A 23226-nucleotide genomic window follows, 5' to 3' on the forward strand; every position below is an offset into this window, starting at 1 on the left:
ACCTGCCCATAGATAAGTGAACTTAAATTTTTTAATAACTTCTCTGACATTCATTTATAAGACAAAACTATTTTTGTTCACCTTAGTCCATGTATGGCCATAAAGCATATGCAAGCACACAGGGAGATGCTTTTCCTTTGTTTTTTGGATGCAAAATTCAATTATTTTATTTCGTGAACTTTAATTTTTAAAAAAATTTTATTCCTAACCACAAACCTCTCTTCCAAGCTCACATTTCCAACTTTCTATTCTGCAGGTCTTCCTAGATGGCTCCTAGGTGTGCTGAGATGTCCACCCAGCTTTCTGGTCACCAGAGAACTTGGCCGGCTGGCCCCAGCTGCATAAGCCTTCTCCAGGGTGCTGAGCACCCCTTTATATGATGTTCCAGCTCATTATGCACCTGGCCTTCAAACTAACTTTATGAAAAAAAACAAATGTAGACTCTTCTTTCAAAAGCCTCTTGCTGGCTTCCCTTTTCAGCCCATGATGATAACCTTTACAACCTGTGTAGGCTTCATGCGTAAGCATCACCCTTGACATTTCTCTCCACTTCTCCCCACCATATGAATCACCATTTTTCTTTTTCCTTTTTATATCTTGGTGTCCCAAAGAATGCAAGCTTGAACCCAACTCCCTCCATGTGACCTTAAGGAACATATTCCTCCAGACTTGTGTTTGATGTTCTCACCTGTGAAGTGAGAATATATGATTTGCAGGGCTGCAGTAAGAAATAATTAAGATTGTGTTGAGCAAATGGATGGTATGTGCGAGCTCAGTTTTACCTTCCAGCTCAGAGGGATGTTCCCCTGATGTCCAGTGATGCCCACCCTTTCCCATTCCTACCTCCACACCCTCAACCCTGTTCTTCATCTTACCAGGACTCTCCTCTCCCAGATCTTGCATGCTTCCTTCACTGCCCACCCTTCAAATGCTACCTGCTCTTGGCACCTAGGAGTGCTGCTTGCTTCTTCTGAACTGTTAAGTGATTCTTTATTTCACAACTCATGAGGTAAGTGACCTTACTACCACAGAGTCTACTTTTGTATATGTCATCTCTTCCCATGAACTTTCATGTTCATCTTCCCCACACATTCTATTTACTTAACAGACAGCTTTTAAATGACTAAAAGGAATGATCAATCCACCAATTAAACAGTGACTGGTGCCTGGCTCTGGCACAAGCCTATGGAAAATTATTTAGAAGAGATGGAAAGATTTAAACAAAGAATAAGACACCAGAGATACTTCACATTTTGTGTGCTGATTTTTTAATGAACATCTTATACTCTTACAAAATAACTGGCTGTAGCTGTTTGACATTACAATACAGTAGATCAGCTCCTTTCAGTACGTTTCCAACCAAGCAACCTCCTTGGGTGCTAACTGATGCACTCAATAGTGATTGCACAGAACAAAGGAAGTGCCAAGTCCAATGCCTTGTGATAGAGAAAAGAGAACCAAGAAGAGCTCTTTACTTTCCTACACTCTTTGCTTTCATTTTTGCTAGCATCTGCCCATTCTCCTCACCCTATCCTTTTATCTGTCTCTCTGATTAGACGCTGTCATGTTAGTCCTTAGAGTCAGCCAAGGGAAATCTGGGCACCAGAGCCCCTAATTACTAGGGAAAGTTGGAAACAAAAGTGATTTTGAAACAATGAAAAAGAAAGAAGGGCTTCTGGGAGAGGTCCTCAGGGATACCACTGATGTGTCCAAGAGCAGAAGGCAGACTACCACACAGAGCACGTGTGAGTTGACCTCCCTGGGATCTGTGACCATGGCGTTTTACTCCTTCCCCTTACCAGTGACCTAAGTTGCTCAGAATACGAGGCCCCAGGAACATGGATGGAAAGAGCTCGGTGTCTCTGAGTGGCTGCCGTGGCTGCGCCTAACAAGGGCTGAGTGGCCTTTCACACACCATAGGAGCTGTTGTTTCACCTTCTGAAGGCAGTGGTGAATGGAAGGTGTTTCCAACAGAGAATAAAATGTTTTAAAGTGAAGTCTGCAGCAGCAATATTTTTACCATTACTTTTATGGAAAGACCAAGCACAGACACACACTGCAGGAACCACTGGCTGCATGATGAAGGGCTGCAGCCTCCTGGAGCTGGGAAATGCCCAGAGTAACTTTTCCTCTGCCTCAATATCAGACAGAGCAGGTGTCCCCAAGAAGGAGCTTGACACATTTCCAGGAATTTGGATATTTTGCCCCAGAAAACAACTTTGCAGCATGTTTTCTTTTTTTTTTTTTTTTGATAAAGAATCTAAACTTTCCCACTGACCTTTGCATATTGATACCTATCAGAATCTCAGAAATAAATATTTCCTATTTTTTCGTGGGCAGTAAGAGTGAGCCATGATAATAAAAGTTATCTAGGCTATGGTTTCTCTTATGGCAAGCCCTATAGAGTTTTTGTTTGTTTGTTTGCATATGGGAAAACTCTGCTTTTCAGTTTCCCCAAGGACTTTGTCTCTCTCATTCCACAAACCCACAGATAAATATGTGTTTATAACCTTATCCTTTTGTTTTCCACTTCTGAATATTGCTTTTCTCTTCCTGGTAGTGTGGCTAATATTTTGATAGCCATGGGTAATATTGTCTATTTCTATTTGCAAAAAGTAGAAAAACTGTGGTCAGTGCAAAAAAGGCAAAAGATGAGAAGAGAAGATGGTTGAGCTCTAAATTTTACCTGTTTTTGGTTCCCACTGAGAGGAAACTTTGAGGGAGACAAGCCTCCCAGCCCTTTCTGAGATGATGAGACTGGGATGCTGAATGGAAATCAGCTCTTTACTCTCTTTCCCCAAGGCCTAATCGAGAAACCTTTGCAAGAACACATAACTGCAACAGACCATACACAGGAAAAGAAAAAGTGAGCTCTGGATGCAAAGAGAGGCAGGGTAATTGTGGTCATTTCATGTGCAGTTCCTCAGTTGGACAAGAAGGGGTAAAGATAACAAAATGGACCCTGGATAGTAGTTGACATTCTTCTGTCTCCCCACTGAGTGTCACCCTTGCTCCACGCATTTCCATAGCTTGCTTAAGTCATTATCTCTGGCCCACAGAATTTATACATCATGCTTAAATAGAATTTATCACAAATTCTGCATTGCTATAGAATCCACTTTGGTCTTTAAGCTTAGACAAAAGACTGAGTCATTGTGAACCCTGTCCTCTCTGTACCCCCAGCCTCAACTTAACCTTGACTGCTCACCTCCCTGTGGTCTCTGCTGTCTTTTCCACCCAGGTCTGTTCTTTTCCCTAAGTCATTTCCTTAACCATTTTTGCCCTAGAAAATCATAATTGTTCATGTGGTTGTGAATAATGGCGAGATCTGGGGACTTCGAATAAGGAATGAGGCCACTGGCTAACTGTGAAGAGTGGGGGAGTTTCTCTGACCTGGTGACCAAAAAGTGGGCCCTAATGCAAATTTCTGGCTGGCTGGCTGATGGCCATACTTGGAACAGGTATGTATAGAAGGGCAGAAAAACCTGGGTCTCACCAACTCCAATTAAGAGTTATGACAAATGGGAAAAAAGTAATCTATTTTTGGGGCATGGGGGTAGGAGTTAGATACTCTAAATTCTAATTTTACAGAGGAGACCCATCACTAGTGGGCACTCATACCCAACCTTCCATGCCTCTTAGTGTTATCATTCCATCTCCCTATGTCCTTCAAGTCAGCCTAGCTCCCAGGTCATAAAAAGATCATCAGCTGACATGCTAGCCTCCAGAATTCCATGCAATTACTCTCTCTCCTTCTCCCTTCCCATTCAACCTGCCAATCCTCAACAATAGAAAGATGGCAGACACCTTGCCTTTCTGTCCTCAAAGCCTCAGCATTCATTTTGAATGTGAACTTCACAGCAGCATGTGTGGAACAATGGATAATTTTTAGCTTAGTAAACAGCAAAAAATATAATATATATAATATATTTATATAATTATGTTTAAATACTTATAAAGAATTAATAACTAACTTCATTATTTAAAGAGACTACACAAAAGAAAGGGAAAGAACCAGTTGAGAGCAGATCAGCTCTGAAAGATGGCAATCCATTCAAAGTGGGTATTAACAAGAGTGTCCCTGCCAACATCTCTCCTAGCATTTTGGTATTAGTTTACAAGCTGGGTGGGGCTGAAGAGTTGGCAGGGTATAGAGTGGGGAGGAGGGCAAGAGCTGAGATGGAGTTAATTAGAATATAAATGGGGGAGGGTCCTTGTATAGCTACGATATTTCTCCTTCCACTCTAATCAACTGCCACTTTACAGAAACTGTGCCTATGATTCTTCCCTCCTTGGGCTACTTGATGCACTAGTTGGCACCTGTAAATAACCCCTAGTGTTTCCTGTAAGATCCTTCACACTTTTCCTCCTTCCTCCATTTCATGACCTTCTTCATTCACCCTTCATTTCCTCCTGCATTGGCCTCTCTTTCTTTACTGCCTCTGAGCTGCAGAGGGTGGGGCTTAATCCCACAGTTACTGATTTTCTTCAGCCTTGGGGTCTCGGCAGGTGCATTCATCCAGGTCACAGTCAGCAGCAAATGGAATGACCTAGGGGAATGAAAGAGAAGTTAAAATAACCCATTTTTGTGTGAGCTTTACACTCTTCAAATGGCTTCTCACTTTGCTTACTTGGTCCCAGAGGATGAGGGACTATGAGTTACTATCAGACCTGAAATTAACACTCAGCTCTCCTACTGACACACCATGTCACTTAGACAAAGGAATCCTTTTTTTGCTTCACTTTCTTTATACAGAACAATAGAAACTAGGCCAGAGAGTGTTTGTGTGGTTTAAATAAGGTGTTTTATACCACTTAAACATCACCAAGCATCTATAACTTCTTTTCTACTACTTCTAAGATCACCACTAATGTCGAAAACTACTGCTCTTACTGTTTTTATTGCGGTGGTCATCTTTGCAAAATTTCTGTAAAATAGGCAAGAGGTGCCATGTGAGCAAGTTCTCTTTACAGAGGAGGCCAAGAGAGGTTGTGTGACTTAACTCAGAATAACACCACCACTATATACGGAAAGTCAAGACCCTACAGATGAGCACTCCGACTCCTACCCCTTAGTGTTCTTGGAACAATAGGATCATCTTTGCCATCTTCATAGACTTGAGTTTTTGTCTTTATTAAGCCCAGGATATACTTTTCCTTGATGTCCATCACTTGTGGCTGTATTGCCTTTCTTCTAGGCACTTATCCCTCCCCCATGCCACAGACAGCCCAACAAATCTTGCTTTCTTCTGCTTGTACTGCAACCAACCGATAAATATCACTATTTGAGTGTCCAAAAGTAATATCAGCAAGAATTAGGCATTTGGCAGTCACAATGTAAAAGTGGCAAAGATTTTTCCCTTTTGGGCATTAACAATCTAACGTGATAAAAATAAATAGGCATGTCCCATACAATACTGGTCCAAGCACACTGAAGACATGGGCTTGGTGATTGGGCAAGTGGATGGGAGCATGGGTGGAGTTGTTTGGGGAAATTTTCCAGCATGTTTGCACATATTAAGTAAAATGTGATTTAGGAGTCAACAGAGGGGTGAAGTGCGGTTTCAAATCTTGATTTTTGTGTATGCTGGTCACAGACACTGAAAGTCATTACAGACAAACTCTAGATTTGCAGAGCATGAGATGAGGAGAAAACATCTTGCTTTCTCCCTAAGTGATCAATGCCTTCCCGTATAGAGATAGCTGGCCTGATTTCTGACCTATGGACCAGGCTTTTGTTCTGTTTCTCTTAGTTCAAGATTCACTGGGTTTTAGAGCAAAAGGAGGCCAAATTGAATAGTGATATAATAAGCCCCCAAGCGATTTGCATTAAATAAGTTAATTGACGTAAGTGGTGAGAACAGTGCCTGGCCCATGGTGAGTGATCAGTAAATATTAGCAGTTAAGAGACATAGTATTCTGGTCAGAATGTCAGTGATCACGGTATGTATGGCTTTATCATAGAGACATGTACAAAGAAGGAAAGAACGTCTCTTATGTATTTCTGATTTATCAAATTAGCCAACTGGCTTCAAATATCTTTGGGGCACTTGGATGTTTACCCATATTATTACAAAATTTCTGTCTATTCGATTTTATAGGCTTAACTTGAGCCTATCTGCTAATTTTACAGAGCCAAGAGTAATAAGGATAAAGGGCATCAAGAAAAGATTACTGCCCAGGATATAATCCAGAGAGTGCTCTGGGTGGCTGGTGGCAGCCATTCAACATGTGCCTGCAACATGCTTATAACACACCATGTAAGACTATTAATTCAGTTATGAAGATGAATAGTAACTGGATAGCACTTCACTAGTAATCCTCCTTCCCTTTTCCTGACTGTAGAGAAGTTTCCTGGACAATGACAAGCAGGTTTGAGTCTTTCAGTAGCAAAACTCATGGCTTTTCTGAACGAGTCACAGGATGGATAATTATAAAATCGTGTTTCCTAAGAACCTATGCTACCCTTCATCCTGTCACTTTAGAAGCTCTGCTGCTTGTTCATTATAGTTCTTGACTGTTGAATTAAAACCAATTAGGATCCTCCATGAAGGAAAGTGAACCCAAGATCCCACCTTATTCCTGGATCTCCTCGCTCCCCCCATTTCTGGGTCTCTCACTTACCTTCTTAGAGGAGAGTGTGGAAGAGCAGCAGTCCCCCCCATCATAGTGGCAGTAGGCCCGGTTGTTGATAGTGTCACACCAGCCGTCTGCTTGGAAAGGCTGTAAGAAGGGTGGAAGTCAGCGGCTCTGTGCAGCTTCAGGATGCTCTGCCCTGCTCTCCCACTCCTCCCACCATAATCTGTACAATTTCTAAGACTCTATGGAGAACACCCAAGGGCAGGATACAAATTGACCTAACATTCTCAAAAAGTTGAAAAATCTGGGCGGCATCTGTGGCTCAAAGGAGTGGGGTGCCAGCCCCATATGCCGGAGGTGGCAGGTTCAAACCCAACCCTGGCCAAAAACTGCAAAAAAAAAAAAAAAAAGTTGAAAAATGTCAAGAACGTGGATTAAGCCTGAGGAATTGTTAAATTTCACCTGTAGCACCTGTTCCTGGCCTACTGTAAGGTCTGGGATGGACCATTTTAAACTCTTTGATCAACTTGCTCACCTTCTTGTAATAAAAGGTCTTTGTATCATGTAGGTTGCAAAACATGTTCACCCATTTTAACTATTGATCATCAGAGAAAGCCTGTGTATTGGATAGGAATCTTATTAAAAGCCCCACCTTATGAATGAAGAAATAGGGATAGATAGAGATAGTAAGAATCTCCCAGGGTCACATTGCTAGGGTGGGACAGAGTTTGGCATTAGATGCCAAGATGCTTGCCACACATCTTGGCTTTGAGCGGCTTTTCCCATATTAAGGACTGTAAGCTCTGCTCCTTCTCCTGGTACGCAAAGACTGATACTTAAGAGGTCCTATAGTCTCTGGGCTCTGTGAAGATGCAAATGATGTCTGTCCAGCGTGCATTAGTCCTAAGGTTAAGGACACCAGTGCTGAACCAGAAATATTCCCACATGTGCACCTACCTCAGGCATAGCACATAGACACGGGGTCAGAGCAGAGAAAGCTAAACTGTCTCCATCTACTCTTGTTACTGCTGCAAGTTAATAGGAACCAAAATAGGAAAGAGGTCCCAGCCAAACCAGAGTTAATGGAGTGTTTTACCCCAAAAGGGAATGTATGATAAGAAAAGCAAAAAGGCAGTTAAAAAATAGCTCAGCAATGCACTGCACTGTTTCTCCAGAAAACCACCTCTGGAAGGAAATACTGCCCCACAGCATGCAGGAAGGCACATTAGCCAGCCCACCTACTCCATAACGTTGGCCATTCCCCATCCTGAACTGATGCCCGACCGCAAAGCCTCAGGGAACGTCCCATGGGAACGTTCAGGGAACGTCAAACACTTGGGGCCACAGGAATTTTGAGTTCTGGGGCCACCTTCCAGTTTACATGTTCAAATCACTTTCTTCCGCCTTCCACACTCTCCTTAAATGTCAAATAGAAGGACTGTTCCTTATTTCATTATGCTTTGATGAGATAGATCACTCAACTCAAAAATGGCCATTAAATAATTTCAGCAATTGAGTTACATCAGAACAAGCTCATCCAAGTCATTACTTCAATGTTTTGATTTATTCTATGGGGTCTTGAGGTCATTTGAACATCATTCCAGATGGATACCAGTTTGCCAACCGCTGAAAAGCTGCTACTTGTAGGGTGGAACTCAACAGCTGTTGCACAGCTGCACAGCAATGTCAGTTGAGATCAGGAAGTGAAAATGAATTCTGTTTTCAACACAGGCCTCACTGGGATAAAAGACAAGGATTTCGAGATGAACATTTGTCTGTAACACTGGAATCAGTTATTCTGACTCTAGAGAACTTTGAATCACAATACAATAAAAAAATGGGTTCAAAATGGCAGCCAAGTAATAGAAGTCAAAAGATGACTAGTGTGTTCTTAACACGTATACATGATCTCAGATCCTTGCGGAAGGACCAGAGACAGCTACTGCAATTCCAGAGTGTTTTATGTTTTTCTTTTCCAGTATTTGGAGTATATTTTACTCATCTGACACTACATCTGTGACTTTTCTTCCAATCCTGACTGACTCATTGGCAAAATTTAATAGGTTCATCCTTTCTTTTCCTTGTAATTGTCTATAAAAATCGAAAAAAACACCTCAAATACATTTCCTACATATAGATGTATGGTATTCAGAATAGAGGATTAAAGATAGATCTAAAGATAATCTTTCTTTTCTTAAGAATAACCTAAATATTTGAATGGATTAGTAAAGGATCACCAGGGAACTTTTCTTTCTAAAGTTTTCACCAAGGATGACTTCTCATCCCAGGAACTTTAGGGAAGGCAACAATGGCCTTAGTGATTTTCTCTAGGTTCCACTGGATTTCTGTCGCTATTGATTGGAAATAATTTCTTCAAGATGCTTCTTTTTTGCTCTTAAAGAGTCATCAGGAAAGAGAAGGGCATTTATAAAAAAGAACAGAAATACAGAGAAAAGGCTGGAAAGACTCTCAAATGTTTAATTTACTATATACCTATTAGAATTAATTGCTCCTCCCCCAACCTGCCAAAAACAACCACTCCACCCTCAACAAACAGAGTCTCCTATGGCAACATGGGCCTGGGAAGCTCCACAGTTTGAGTCCAAAGTTACAATGAAAAAATAGAAAGGGAAAAATGACTAATTGATCCAAAATTTAAAACTATCTGAAGACTGGATGTAGACTACAATATTTTAATCTCAGTAATTGAAAGATATCAGACTTAGGACATCACTCCTTCCTGTAAGACTTTCCCAAAGGAGGATACCAGGTCTGGTTTCTCTGCACATTGTGTACGTAGGGGAATTTTACCGCCTGTATATATGCCTTGTTTAATCCCATGACATTAGAAAACAAAGTGTTCAGTGTAAGCACATTTTTCAAATACTCCAAACTTAATCCTTACAGGGTCACTCTTTTTTTTTATTTTATCCATTTTGATAAAAGAAAAAAGTCTTTATAAAATGTCTGTTTCCCAAACTATTAACAACGTGTAGGACACAGGTCATTAACATGAACATGTATTACTTTCACTGTCCAGGAAGGTTCTCTCCTTTGTTAAATGTGCCTGCCTACCCCCAAATATGCTCACATGTAAACATATACACACCCTTTAAGCATGCTTTATCTCTGAGCCAGGAAGACAAGCCCTTAGAATTATACCTGAAGTAAATAACCTAAATCTGAGGGAGAGCTTGGGTGACTCTTCTCATGATACAGGAGCTTTATAATTCCTACTTTAGTTGTTATAGGAAGGCTTTTCTTATCAGTCTACTGGTATTAGCTGTGTTCCAGGCAGATGAAATGGCCAAATAAGTGACTGTGTTTAAGTGATGGAATACGAAAAGGGAAGGCTGTGATTCTATCCCACCTATACCATTTTGGAAACTTCTCGAAAGCAAGCATAATTTCTTCTTTATGTTATGTAATCTGGTGATCTGTTTTAAGGTTGTTGTGGGGAGTTAGCCATAGAGATGGCGGCCCTGTCTCTGTTGTCTATGGGTAGAGTCATTCATTCAACCACTCAATAATCTTTATTCCAAACCAGGTACTGTTGTAGGGACACATGGATAAATAAAATATGGTTTCTGCCCTTGAGGGAACCCAGTGTAAGCAATTTTAGCTCTGTGTGATAGTTCAGTGCTAGTATCAAAATGTGAACAGGAGAGAAGAACTTAATCCAGATTTGGGGGGTGGGAGGAATCTGCTTTTAGAAACTGGCTGTACTACTTCTAGCCTCAATGGAGAAGAACTTAGGACTGGATGATTCTGAGGGGAAGAAGTCTTAGAGACTAAGAGAAGAGAAAGGTGAAAATAGAGGCTGGGTGGTCCCAGGGGGTCTGTCACATACCCCACTCTCAGGAAGAGTTCCATAAACTTTGACTGATTGGTGGATAATACCGCTCTTATTAATCAGACTAAGAACATTTTTTTCTCCTGAAGCTTACAACTGAACGCAAGATGTTATTGATGTTTTAGAAAGGTTAGTTTGAACTGGAGACCTGCTCTGATAATCTGCTTAGGAAGCCCCAAAAGACCATATCCCTATAGGTAAGGCATGGGAAAGAATCCTGTTTTATTGCCTCAAGGAATATTTTAGAGCAGGAGCTGCTAATCAAATGTTTGCCTGATGTCGACCACTATTTTCTCTTTTTCACATCATTTCTGAATAAACCTTTGAGTTATGTGAATAGGAAATAAGACCCACATCCATTCCTTCATATTGATTAGGCTCCATCAAGCCCCAAGAAGCTCTTTTCCAAAGCACCCAGTGGAGACCTTGCAGCAGAGCAAATGGAGGCTCTATGTAAATGAACACAATTAATTCTTTCTTTTTCTCTGGCTCTTGAATGTATGGCCCTTCATTCTCCTTATATCCCCTGGTTCTACCTGCTGAGTTTCATATCCAAAGACTGCAAAGAACATCAAAGGTAGAGCCCTACTGCAAAGTACTTCTTAGGCCTTTGAGAATTTGAGAGGCCTTTGAGGCCCTGTAGGGCCCCCTGATAATAAGAACACTACTTGCTTATCAAAATGATGAAAGATGACCAGTGCTGGAGAGGATGTGCAGCAGAGGGAACCCTAGCACACTGTTAGTGGGAAGGTAAATATATGATTCAGCAATCACACTACTGGAGATATAGCCAAAGGAAATAAAATAGGTATGTCAGAGAGAATTATTATAAAGGGCCTTGAAGCCTATTTAATCACAAATAATTAAATGGAGCCTTGAAAGGTGAATGGTCTTCTTTTCAAGGTAGAAGAAATTCTGGAAACAGAGCCCAGATAGCTCTTCCTGATCTGATGTTCCTTCTGCTATACCATGCTGCCACTGTTTGGACTTCATTAGTCTTTTAATTTTAGGGGAAAGAAAGGTAACTTAAATTCCTTTGGTACCTCTATCAAAACAGCATAGGTACAGGGTCATTAATATGAAGTGAACCAGTAATCCAACACAGAGACAAAGAAAGAATATATATGTGTGTGTGTGTGTGTGTGTGTGTGTTTGTGTAATGTACATGATATCTCAGTCCGACTGGATCCCCACAACCTCATTTTTGTTATCTCAGTTGTGGGTCCCAGAGTGCTGGGATTATAGGTGTTAGCCAACAGGGCTGGCCGGAATAGTTTCCTAGGTACACTCTCCTCTGGGAATTTTCATCTGGCTTTCTGGACCCAGAGAGTTCTCCCTTCTCTGAGTAATGGTGTATTTTATCCACATATTAATTCTAGGCCATAAAACTCTGCTTGTACTCTCAGAGGCACAGGGTCTAATCATCTTTGTAGTCCTAGCACTGATGCATAGTAGGTTCTCAGTACTTAAATAAATATGATTGTCTAATTTTGAAGTGGGCAGCAGACTACATTTCCTTGGCATATTTTATGACCAGATCCCTTCTTTTCATTATTTCTTGACTGCCAAAAATTTTTCTAGGCATGTTACTTTATAAGAACCATACAACTTAGACACAGGTCCAGCTTTTATGGGAATCTATTCCTTTTCTTATAAAAATTATAGACACTGTAGTTGAGATAAATTGTATATACACACATCTATGTAGATCGGGTACATGGGCATAGAAGGTTTTCTTCTAGGTGCACAGTATGGTACAAATTCATTTCTGGAAGTAGGAAAAGGTAGTAGAATAAATAAACCATCTGAAAAATTATCCCTTTATCCCTTTATAAACCATCTAAAAATGTTGGATAAAACATAATAACACTATCCTCTCAGTCCCACAGTTGGGATCATAAGAAAGGAAGGAAATTTCCCCAAGGCCAAAAACAGAAACTGAAAACCAGGGCAGAAAGAAGGCAGTAAACCATGGCTGTCCTAGGAATGTTTGCAAATACCTTGCAATCAAGTGGTTGGGTTTTAACAGATGATCAAGAATAGGGGCCTGGGGCTTGGCCCTTTGCAAGGTAAGAAAATTTTACATGACCCTGCTAGTATTTTAATAAAAGGACTATATCTGTGAGGACTGATATGGAATGGCACGGTCACATAGTGGTGCTCCAGAGGCAGCTTGGCTCGCTTGAGAGCAAGAGATTTGCTCCAGCTCACCATCCTTGAAATCTACAAGACTCAGATCCAGGCCTCCACTAAGTCTCTGCTTAGTAAGCTGTTAAGGACCTGCTGGTTTACCAGCCAGCAACTGAAACACTAGAGCAGGCATCCTCAAACTTTTTAAACAGGGGGCCAATTCACTGTCCCTCAGACCATTGGAGGGCCAGACTATAGTTTAAAAAAAAAAAAAAAACTATGAACAAATTCCTATGCACACTGCACATATCTTATTTTGAAGTAAAAAAAACAAAATGGGAACAAATACAATCACACCCCCTCATGTGGCCCATGGGCCGCAGTTTGAGGACCCCTGCTCTAGAGAGAACATCTTTGAAGGCCATGTACAGTTTGATTCTATAAACAATAGATAAGCAAGATGCAATTTATTTATTTATTTATCTATTTATTTATTTATTTAAGACAGAGTCTCACTATATCACCCTTGGTAGAGTGCCATGGCGTCATAGCTTACAGCAACCTCAAACTCTTGGGCTTAAGTGATTCTCTTGCCTCGGCCTCCCAAGTAGCTGGGACTACGGTGCCTGCCACAATGCCCGGCTATTTTTTGGTTGCAGTTGTCATTTCTGTTTGGCAGGCTGGAGCTGGATTTGAACCTGCCAGCTCCGGTGTATGTGGCTGGCGCCCTAGCCACTGAGCTATAGGTACTGAGACAACAAGATCCAATTTAAAGAAAGGTAGTGAAGACACACATTCTGTTGGATGGTCAGAGGGACATTGACGTGGGGTCTAGCCTTGTGTTCTAGTGTGCATTAGTGATCTATGAGAGGTCACACAGCTTTTGTGTAGGACCTCAAAACTCTGCCTATACAATCTAGCAGACTCTCAAAAGAGACAAATGTGTACCTTTACAGAGGCTAAAAGAGAAACTTGATTATAATCAGCTTGTCTATATGAGACACCAGATCCAAAGGGAAGTCAAAAAAATACTCAAGTAGTACAGAAATGAATCACCTCTGGGTGAAACAGTTGAGACAAATTGAGGTAGAAAAAGAGATTTAGCAAAATAAGGTCAAATGGCTTCTTTCACCTGCAATGTTTTCTTCTTCTTCAAGGTACTGCTAAGGAAACGGCGCAAGAGTGGGTTATTAAGAGCATGTGGTATGGTGCTCGTAAACATAAGCACAAATCCCTGCTCTGCTCCTCACCAACCATCACAGTCTGAGTAAGTCACTTAGCCACAAGCAGCTGTGTCCTTCTTAGTAAATGAGAATAGTAATAGCTGCCTCACAGGATTATTGTAAGGAAGGAATAAGCGAATGGAGGGGAAATACCTCGCACAGTGCACACCCCTTGGTAAGCACTCAATAACTTGTAGTTTTAGGAAGGCAGTAGGAAAACTATCATTACTTTTGCCTTTGTAGGTTGATGCTTGAACTGTCTCCCTTTAAAGAGTTTTTCTGGCTGAAAACCTTCATGATTCTCCTACCAACACCTTAGAGTCCAAAACCTTGAACACAGGTATTTCAAACTCTGCAAGGACCCTGGGGGGCAGAGAAGCTCATTTTGCTGTTTTCTATTCCTTCCGTCAGCAATGAACTTCAAAGCAACCACACGTATCTGGTGCCTTACAGTAGATGGCTGATTGTGTATTTGCTGGGTGAAACTGGTGGATCTTCTCTATAACTGACTCTATAAAACTGGGAAATCAGAACAGGTTTTATTTTCCACTCCTCACCCCTTTCCTTCCAGATGAGCTAACTTGTCCCCTGCCTTATTCCCCAGACTCCGCAGGTATTTGTCCTCAGGATCAATCACTTTCTCCAAATATCACCTGCAAACAGCTTAGCATGACTTCCAGGTACAGGCTCACTCACAGTAGACTCCACCACACACCAAAATCAAAGACTCAGCAGATGAAAGTGAGAGCAGACTTTCAGGCCTCTGCAGGCCCCTTGCCAAGGGGGTGGGACCCTCTGGGCGGGCCTCCCGTGGCCTCTCTGGGGGCCTTCACTCAGTTCCTCTTCTCTGGGCCCTGCACGATTGGGACACTGGGCCTGTCCTAGGGATCGCATCACTCTGGAAGGTGGAGGAGGAAGGCAGAGCTAAAAAACCTGCAGCGGGGACAAGGGGAGGATCATATGGGGATGCTGCCAGAAGGCCCAGGGCAGACAGTTGGGGTCCTGCTTGGATTGTGAGCTTTTACTTCCCTCTGTCCATGCCTCCTGGCTCCTCAGCCAGCCTTCAGTTCACAAGAGGCGACCAGAATGTTCCACTGCAGCCCCGACACGCGTGCTCACCCTGCCCCTCCACCGCACGCACACACATGCAGGGCAGCTCAGCATTCCCTGGCTCCCAAGCTGCCCGTGGAAGGGGACTGGGAATGCAGACTGTGGGAGGAAACGACAATATTCATTGTTGGGATTAAATATTTTTCTTGGCCCTCCTGCTGTGTGCTGAGTGTCTTATTTTTTTTTTCTTTCCCATTCTCTCTCATTCTGTCCCTCCTCCCTCCTTTTCATCCCTCCCCGCCCCCTGCAGTCAAGCATGCTGAGAGAAATTTTGAGAAGAAAGCAGACTCCTAGGGTGAGAAGAGTTGTTTAGAGAAAGCAAAGTAGCCGACAAAGCCTTTCCCCACTCCCATGCTGTATCCAGCTCTTTACAAAGATGAAACTATTGCACTTGGGATAAACCTCAATCTGTATTTTTTCTGAGTTTTTGTGAGTGTTCATGGACTATAACTCACAGCACTTATTTTCTCTCTTTCACATATAAGGAATGCATGTTACATATGTATGTGCATGTATGTACATGTATATAACACACATATATGCATGTCTGTACCTATACAGTATACATACACATACCTGGTATATAGATGTGATACGTATCTATCCTTTCTCTCTTTCTCATATATAAGACATCCTGTGTGTAATTAATAGTATATAATATTTCTATCATAGACATAACTGAAAGCATATGTTTTTATTTTACACACACACACACATACACAATTTCTCTGAAAGCTTCAGGCATAGAAAGTTAGGGATCCAAAATGGTAAAATTGTTTTTACAAACGATAAACCATCATATAAGAGCAAAATATAGGCGGAGCCTGTGGCTCAGTGAGTAAGGCGCTGGACCCGTATACCGAGGGTGGCGGGTTTGAACCCACCCCGGCCAAAGTGCAACAACAAAAAAGAGCAAAATACTGTTTTTATTCTATGTATGGCATGTGCTGTGTGCTATATCATCTCTCCTTAAAACTATGAACCTGAGCCATCCTTTGTCTGAGGAAAAGTCAATGTCACAGAAGTCCATGACAAATGTCCATGTAGAATATCTAATTACAAAACATCTTCTATGAGGCAGGCATCACATGAGTTATGAGAACCCTGAGATGTTTAATCAATACATACTTAGGGTGACTCCTGTGTACAAGGCACCCCAGAAAGGTCCATGCACAGCAAAGTCTTTGCCTTAAAGACACTTTTACGGTGTGATCACTGAAAAAGGCAGGATCTGAATGGCACCTGAGGCAAGAGGGAAGAGATTACAGCCAAACAGAGGGACAATTCCCAGAGTGACTAACATCACTGCTAATAAGAGCTATAGAAGAAGTACAGAAAGAGAAAAGGGGCTGTGCGATTTTGAAAAGACTTTATGAAGTACGTGGTATTAAAACTAATCTTTGAAGAAAGGTATAGGGTTTGGGCAGGCAAGTGGGGAGAATAGTCCCAGCAGGAAGGCCAAATTTAAGTCAAAGTTTCATATGGAAAAAGCTAAGATGCATCTTTGAGTTTTTGCTTTGAATATTAATAATCCAGGTTTGGAAGTAGGTCCAAATCTCTAACCAGAGAATCTGGTTCTTGTACTGTAGACCATAGGGAACAAGTGACATACTATTTGAGCAGAAGAGGATGTGAGAAATGTCATGCTTCAAAGGCTGGATCTGGGGATAATACAAGAAATGTTCAGGAGAGAACGGGAGGGACCCAGAGCAGGTAGAAGTTGAGAGATGCTAACTGAGAAGAATAAAACAGGCTGGTCCTAATACTGAGCAGGAAACACATGAAAGGGCTATTGTTGAAGAGAAATTGTCAGGACTTGGCATATTAGGGTGGAAGTCTGATGAAGGTGAAGGTTTGCCTATGACGTTTTGACTATTTATACCATAATATGCTTTTCTCAAAACATTTGCTCATTGGAGAACTAGCTAGAAAGAAGAATCCTTGCCTCAATGGAAGGTCTGAGTCGGGGGACATAGATTTTGATCAGGCAGTAGACCCTGTTCTAGCTCACAGAGAAAAGTTCTATACATTTTCTTTTTTCATGTATATGAAACACAGGTCTATAGGTTCCCAGCACAGTTTTTTATCCTGTCCTATTTCTGCCAGGCTTTCTCCACTGCTTAGACATGACTATTTAATCACCCCCCAGCAATATCTAGGTCCAGTTGAGAAATGACAAGAAGGAGGTGTCGTGTTTATTCTAGAATGTTTTATTGCCAAAAGCCTTGTCTCTTTGAGCTCTTGTCTGGTGTTTAGTTCTTTTGTCTATGGACAGCTCAATCTGAATGGCTGATCATTGTGGCTCTGGTCCCCAACAGGCCACTCCATCCTGGGTCATCAGCCCAGCTGTTCTGTTCTCCGTTAGCTGGTTGGTCCATCTCATCTCACTTTTACCCGTATGGAATCTATTCTCTGTGCAAGTTGTTTACTTTCCCTTTATCTGCAGAGCACTTGTCTGTGTATCTCATCCACTCAGCCACTGAGCAACTGCACCTGCTTTTCACAGCCTGTTCTTTCGTGGCGTTTTCTTGGTCTCCCATGCTGGCTAAGCAGAGCGCCTTGGCACGCCTCCTATCCCACCCCTTCTGGCTCAACACGTGCAAAGCTCAGGGAGACATCCTAACAGGTGGTCAGTACCCGTGTTCATCTCTCAGTTGCATTTTCTAAAGGCCTCTCGTTTCCTCTTTATGTGTCATTTATTTGTTTGTTTTTAATTTTCCTAGTAGTTTAGAAACATGGACTGTGGAATTGGTCTGCCTGAGTTCAAGGACTGGGCTAGCTCAGGAGCTTTGGAAAGCTAATTAAATTCTCAGCCCCTCTTTTCTTCATGAGTAAAACAGGGATGGTAATAATGGTAGCAATTCCTCATAGTGGGCACCTGGCATACAATAAATACTCAATAATGTTATTAAATATGTTATGCAACCATCAGCTATTTTTTTTCCTCTGTGTACAGTGAGCCTGGATAGTCTGAGTATTGGTGGTTTCCTGTCTGTGAAGGTGGAGCTTAGCCCTCCCAGAATGGCTACCAGATGACCTTGACAATCTTCCTCTTTCTTAACTAGGATCTGTAATCCCAGGGAATCTTAACATTGACCTTGCTCAACCACAGGGACCAAATGAATACATAACACAGTCTCAAGGGAAATAAAATACATGAGCAAAATTATCTGGTGCACCTAATCATTTCTCTTATGTGACATTATTTACAGCTGAGGCACGGCAGCAATGCTGCATCCACATTTGCCTAAGTCCCCTGGCCCTTCCTTTTTTTCTCATCATCTGCACCTCCATGCTGGACTCTTCCCACCTTCCGACAGCCCCCATAACCAACATCCACCCTTATTAAAGTATCTACTTGTTTTCCCACTCCTCTCAAAGCAACTGACTTACTAGGGGGTCAATGACTAATGCCAATATAAACCTACAACTAAATAAAATATAAAGTATGGAGGCAAAATATGGCTTTGATTGTGAGACATTTGGCACTTTACGAGCTATACCAGAAAGGGAAGTATCTGAGGATGGAAGGGAGCATGAGTAGCCCCGCAACATGGCCTAGTGGAGGTGGAAACCCCTTCAACATAATTGGAAAGCCTGGCTGTGTGTGTGTGTGGGGGGAGCGGGGGGGCGCGGTGTGCACTTCCTGCTTGGGTGAAGTGAGCATGAGCAAAACACAGGGGTTATTTGATGAATTTATCAATTTAGCTATTTTCCTGATATATGAGCCTGAAGAGTCCTCCAAGATCCTGTCTGAAAGGAGGGAGCATGAAGAGGAATTAAGAGGACGCAGACAGGAAGCAGGCCACAGAGGAAGCACTGAGCAGCTGCAAGATCACTGGCGTCTGCCCTCCAGTTCCCAGGCAATTCTAGACATGCCTGGCCCTCGGGCTGGGCACACAGGACATGAAACAGGCCAGGTGAGAGATCCAGCCAGCAAGTGGGGAAGGCTGCAGGCACTCTACTCTCAGCTGCTGTGTCGTCAGCATCACAAGTGTTTCCACAGCCAGAGACCATTCCCAGAACTCTAACAGCACTTCAGACACGCACCACCGAGTTTAATATTTCTCATGTTAGAAAGACTTCAGTTGAATCTAATGTCATTTTTAATTAGTCCTCACATCGCCTGGTGAGGCAGATTAATATGATTATCCATATTCCACTGATGGAGAAAATGAGACAAAGGGCCATGCCCCCAAGGTCCCTTGAGGAATGAGCAATAGAGGTGAAAATTAAACTTAAGTACTTTAAACTTCCAAACCAGCACACAGGGGAAAGGACTGCAGGGAGCTGGTTGCCTCTGTTTGTTCAACGTCTTTCACATCTGGATGATGCATATTCAATTCACTACTTGGTGTCTGTAATTCAATTTAGCTCTGAACCCCAATATTCCATATTCAAAGCATAAAGTATTTCTCAAGGGCTGTATGACGAGAACAGCCAAAATGGTTGTATTTATTAGCCAAATGTGAATATTTATTAACCAATTATTAAATGTTTACTATTAAATTAGATTGTGTGTGTGTGTGTGTTAGGGGGTATAAACACAAAAGAATTAAACATGGCCTCTGCCCTCTAGAAGGTGGTCTAAGAGAAGGAGCTTTAAGATAGGAACATTAACAAAAACCCACACAAACAGTACCCATCTACTACTGTTCAGACAGGCGCTAGGTCTTTTTATTCCTTACTGAAGATGTTCTGGAAATAGTGCTGGGCCAGGCACGGTGGCTCACATCTGTAATCCTAGCAGTCTGGGAAGTCAAGGCAGGAGGATCTCTTGAGCTCAGGTGTTAGAGACCAGCCTAAGCAAGAGAGAGACCCCATCTCTACTAATGATAGAAAAATCAGCCAGGTGTTGTGGTAGGCACCTGTAGTCCCAGCTACTCAGGAGGCTGATGAAGGAGGATCACTTGAGCTTAGGAATTCGAGACCAGCCTGCACCAGAGTGAGACCCCATCTCTACTAAAAATAGAAAAAAATTAGCTGAGTGTAGTGGTGTGAGCCTGTAGTCCCAGCTACTTGGAACACTAAGGCAAGAAGATCACTCAAAGCCAGGAGTTTGAGGTTGCTGTGAGAGAGGCTGGTGCCACAGCACTCTAGCCTGGATGACACAGACTCTGTCTTGAAGGAAAAAAATGTGTACTGATCAACTGTTCACTGAGCTGAGTTCAGAGCAAACGGAGCTATCAGTGTGAGAGGCCAGCCCGCAGTATGGTCATCCCACCCCCCTTCCACTCTAGTTTATCTCCAACTCCTCTCTCATCATGATGCCCAACAACCAAATGTTCACCGTTCTACTGAAGAAATAGTTTGTATTTGGCCTCTTTCTCTCTGCTTTTTCCACTTCCTCAGCTTAGTGAGGTGGCTGTTACTTTAGCTTAGAAGAAAAGATAGTAACATTCTGACTTCCATGGCCTAAATTTGCCACCATGATTTCTTCCTAAATTACAGGTTCTAGCACCTTCTTTTCTCTTTCCCAAAGATATTTAGTGTTCACCAGTTGTCTCCGGCTCCCGTATGTTTTCTTTCCTCACCTTTAATGGGCTTGAGGCCATATGACCGAGTCTGGTAAGCGAGGATACAAAAAGAAACAGTGCATTACTTCTAGCCCAAGGGACTCAAGAGTTATTGGCCTCTCTCTGCATTTCTTCTCTGTCTCCTTGGAGGCAGCCATGGAGAACACATTTTGAAAGGGCAGAGGAACAAGATGGAGGAGATGGACAGTGGCTTTAGAGAGTTACACCAGTCTTTACATGAGTGAGAAATAAATCGTGTTAAAGCACTGGAATTTCAAGGTTAATTTATGACCACGGCCTCGCCTGATTAATTCATATTCTTTTATTTATATAGTCTCATTGTTTTGACACTGGCTATAGGAAAAGCCCAAACTTCATAGCTTGGCATAAAAGAGCCTTCATTATCTTCCCTTTCCTTACCTCTCTGACCTTGAATCATTCCACACTTCTTCAGGTACCTCAAGGCTAGCTTCACTGACCAGACTAATAACATTTTATAGTATATGGAATTGATATTCTGGAGTTGTTTGTTATGTGACATTATTGCAGCAACACTTGAGTAAGGTAGAGGCTGTATCAGAGTGGGATGCTATCATCACAAAGACTCAAGGTGAGTGGGATTGCCTCTGGAATGAAGCAGCGGGCAGCCCAGGAACTGTTTTGGGAGGCTTCAAAAAAATGATGTCCTTTATTTAGGTAGTAGTAAAATATTTGATAAAATGTTTCCTGTAGTTACTATGAGGGAAATTATAACGTTAACTGTTAAAACTTGCAGGTCAGAAAATTGATAAATGCCCCATTGGCTTTGAAGAAGAATATTACTAAGTTTGGGTGGTGGTTACTATCTTCATTTGATAAGGTAACTATAAGAATAGTGAGTTCAGAAAAGGGTGTTGCTTTACCAGTAGAAATGACAGGAAATATAAATGTTAGAAATTCTAGGGCTAGAAATACTAAAAAATAAAATTGTTTATCATCTCTGGCCAGTGAAAGTCAAAACTTAGTACTGATTTGTGTTAGAAAGGCCTTCATAGACTTAAGACAACCTTAGGCAGAAAGACAAATCAAGGGGTGGACCATTACACCATTTGTTAGGACCTTTAATTGGATTAAAGTGACACCCAGGAGATCCTTGTAGTTAACAAAATGAGTCCTAGAAAAGAGACTAAAATCTTTGTCCAAAAGAAGCCTCAAAAGCTCAGAATACCTACAGGGTACAATCAAACATATGTAGAGAGGTATTCTTGAAAAAACTTGTGACTATAGATTTAGATTTGACTGGAAATAAGTCCATAATTTGTGAAAGTAGAGTGGCCTTCACCATATGTTTGGTTTACGAAAGATTTCCTGTTAGAGAACAGAACAGACATTTGGGCCCCTTATATTCTGCAAGGAGAGGAGGCTGAGAGGGCTGCTCAGCTTCCCCAAAGTGAATGTTCTGCAAGTCTCCTTTATGTGAACAAAGAGGATGATGGAAAAACAAAAGGGCTTCTAAAAGACAGGAGCCGAGAGCCATGAAGAGCAATCACAGGGAAGCTGTGCCCAGGATGAACCAAAAGTTACTAAACACTCCCTATATCCCCAATAGTGAATTTTGCAACTTTGCTCAAGAAAACTTCAGAATTAATGTAGATTGGTGGCTTCCTGTACCTATCATATTCCCCTAGAAAGGGAATGTTTCTTGTAGTTGTCTGACTTTCGCTCTACCCTGTCCTGTCTGCAGAAGGTTTGTGATTTTAGCTTGGGGGATGGGCCTCTGGATTAAAAGAAGATACATTGTAACCTGATATCGATCATGAGATTCTAGATTTCAAAACTGATGCTATGACTGGGTCAGACTTTTGGAATGTCTGGGGGGTAAGGTGGGTGGAGTGAATTTGAGTATAACAAATAGCTTATAACAGAAGTAGCTGACAAGTCGATATTATTATTTGTCCATGGTTTTTCTTTCTTTTTTTTTTTATTCTCCCTCCCTTTGCCATGACTTCACTATCAGCAGAGTATGATTCTCCTGCCTACTAGCTATGGACTTGGCCATGCCGCTGGCCTCGACTAATGGAGTATGAGAGTGTGTGAGGCATGCAACACTCGAAAAGACATTGTAAGTGTACAGGCATTCCCTAAACCCTCCTCCTGTGCCATGGTGCCCACCATGAAAAGAACACACCTGTGAGTCTGCTGACTCGGAAGACACAAAGCCTGGGTCCCTGAGGGAGACATCCTTGAGTCCAGCCACAGACTAACACAGAGTGCCAGTCTGCAGGTGCGTGAGCGTAAAATTTCATCATTAAGATATTGTATTATTTGTTATACAGCATCATTCCAGAAGGAAAACTCAGTGACTGCTTCACGCCATTTGCTTTCACCTATTTGCCTTCCCACACACTCCCATTTATTCCTCAAACCCACTTCTAATGGCAGCCCTTCTATGAAACCTTCTCCACATGACTGGGGTAAGTTATTTACTTTATTCTCCACGTCCCCATATGCCCTCGTTCCTATCTCTGTGTTACTGGATTATGCTCACTGGATAGCAATTTGATTTTTTAATTCTATTGTATATACTGTTTTTAGAACTTCTTATTCATTTTTGTAATCTGGACACATAGTAGGTGCTCAGGAAATACTATTTTAAGTGAAGAAATGAATACATAGACCTAATAGAAGGATTATAGTCTCAGAAGCAAGGTGGAAGCTGGGTAGGAGGCTATGGCATTCCTGCAAATTCTAGCCATTGTGTGGAGCAGCAAACTTTTAGATTGAGAAATGATACGCAGCTCATACAGGAAAGCGGGACAAATTTGTTTTTCTTCAT

General features: G+C 42.0%; 1 protein-coding gene across 1 annotated transcript in view; it reads right to left on the bottom strand.

The window, feature by feature from the left end:
* Nucleotides 1-1269: 1269 nt before the first annotated feature.
* The window catches only part of PAPPA2 (pappalysin 2), a 300676-nt gene continuing 278719 nt past the window's right edge, over nucleotides 1270-23226 (bottom strand). The window contains exons 21-22 of the mRNA XM_053607820.1: nucleotides 6625-6723; nucleotides 1270-4550 (exon numbers count right to left, since the gene is read on the bottom strand). Of these exons, the coding sequence (XP_053463795.1) occupies nucleotides 4476-4550; nucleotides 6625-6723 (174 nt within the window). The 3' untranslated portion in view covers nucleotides 1270-4475. The remainder of the gene's footprint in view (nucleotides 4551-6624; nucleotides 6724-23226) is intronic.

This window comes from Nycticebus coucang, chromosome 10 (genome assembly GCF_027406575.1).
Source record: "Nycticebus coucang isolate mNycCou1 chromosome 10, mNycCou1.pri, whole genome shotgun sequence".
Classification (NCBI taxonomy): Eukaryota; Metazoa; Chordata; class Mammalia; order Primates; family Lorisidae; genus Nycticebus; species Nycticebus coucang.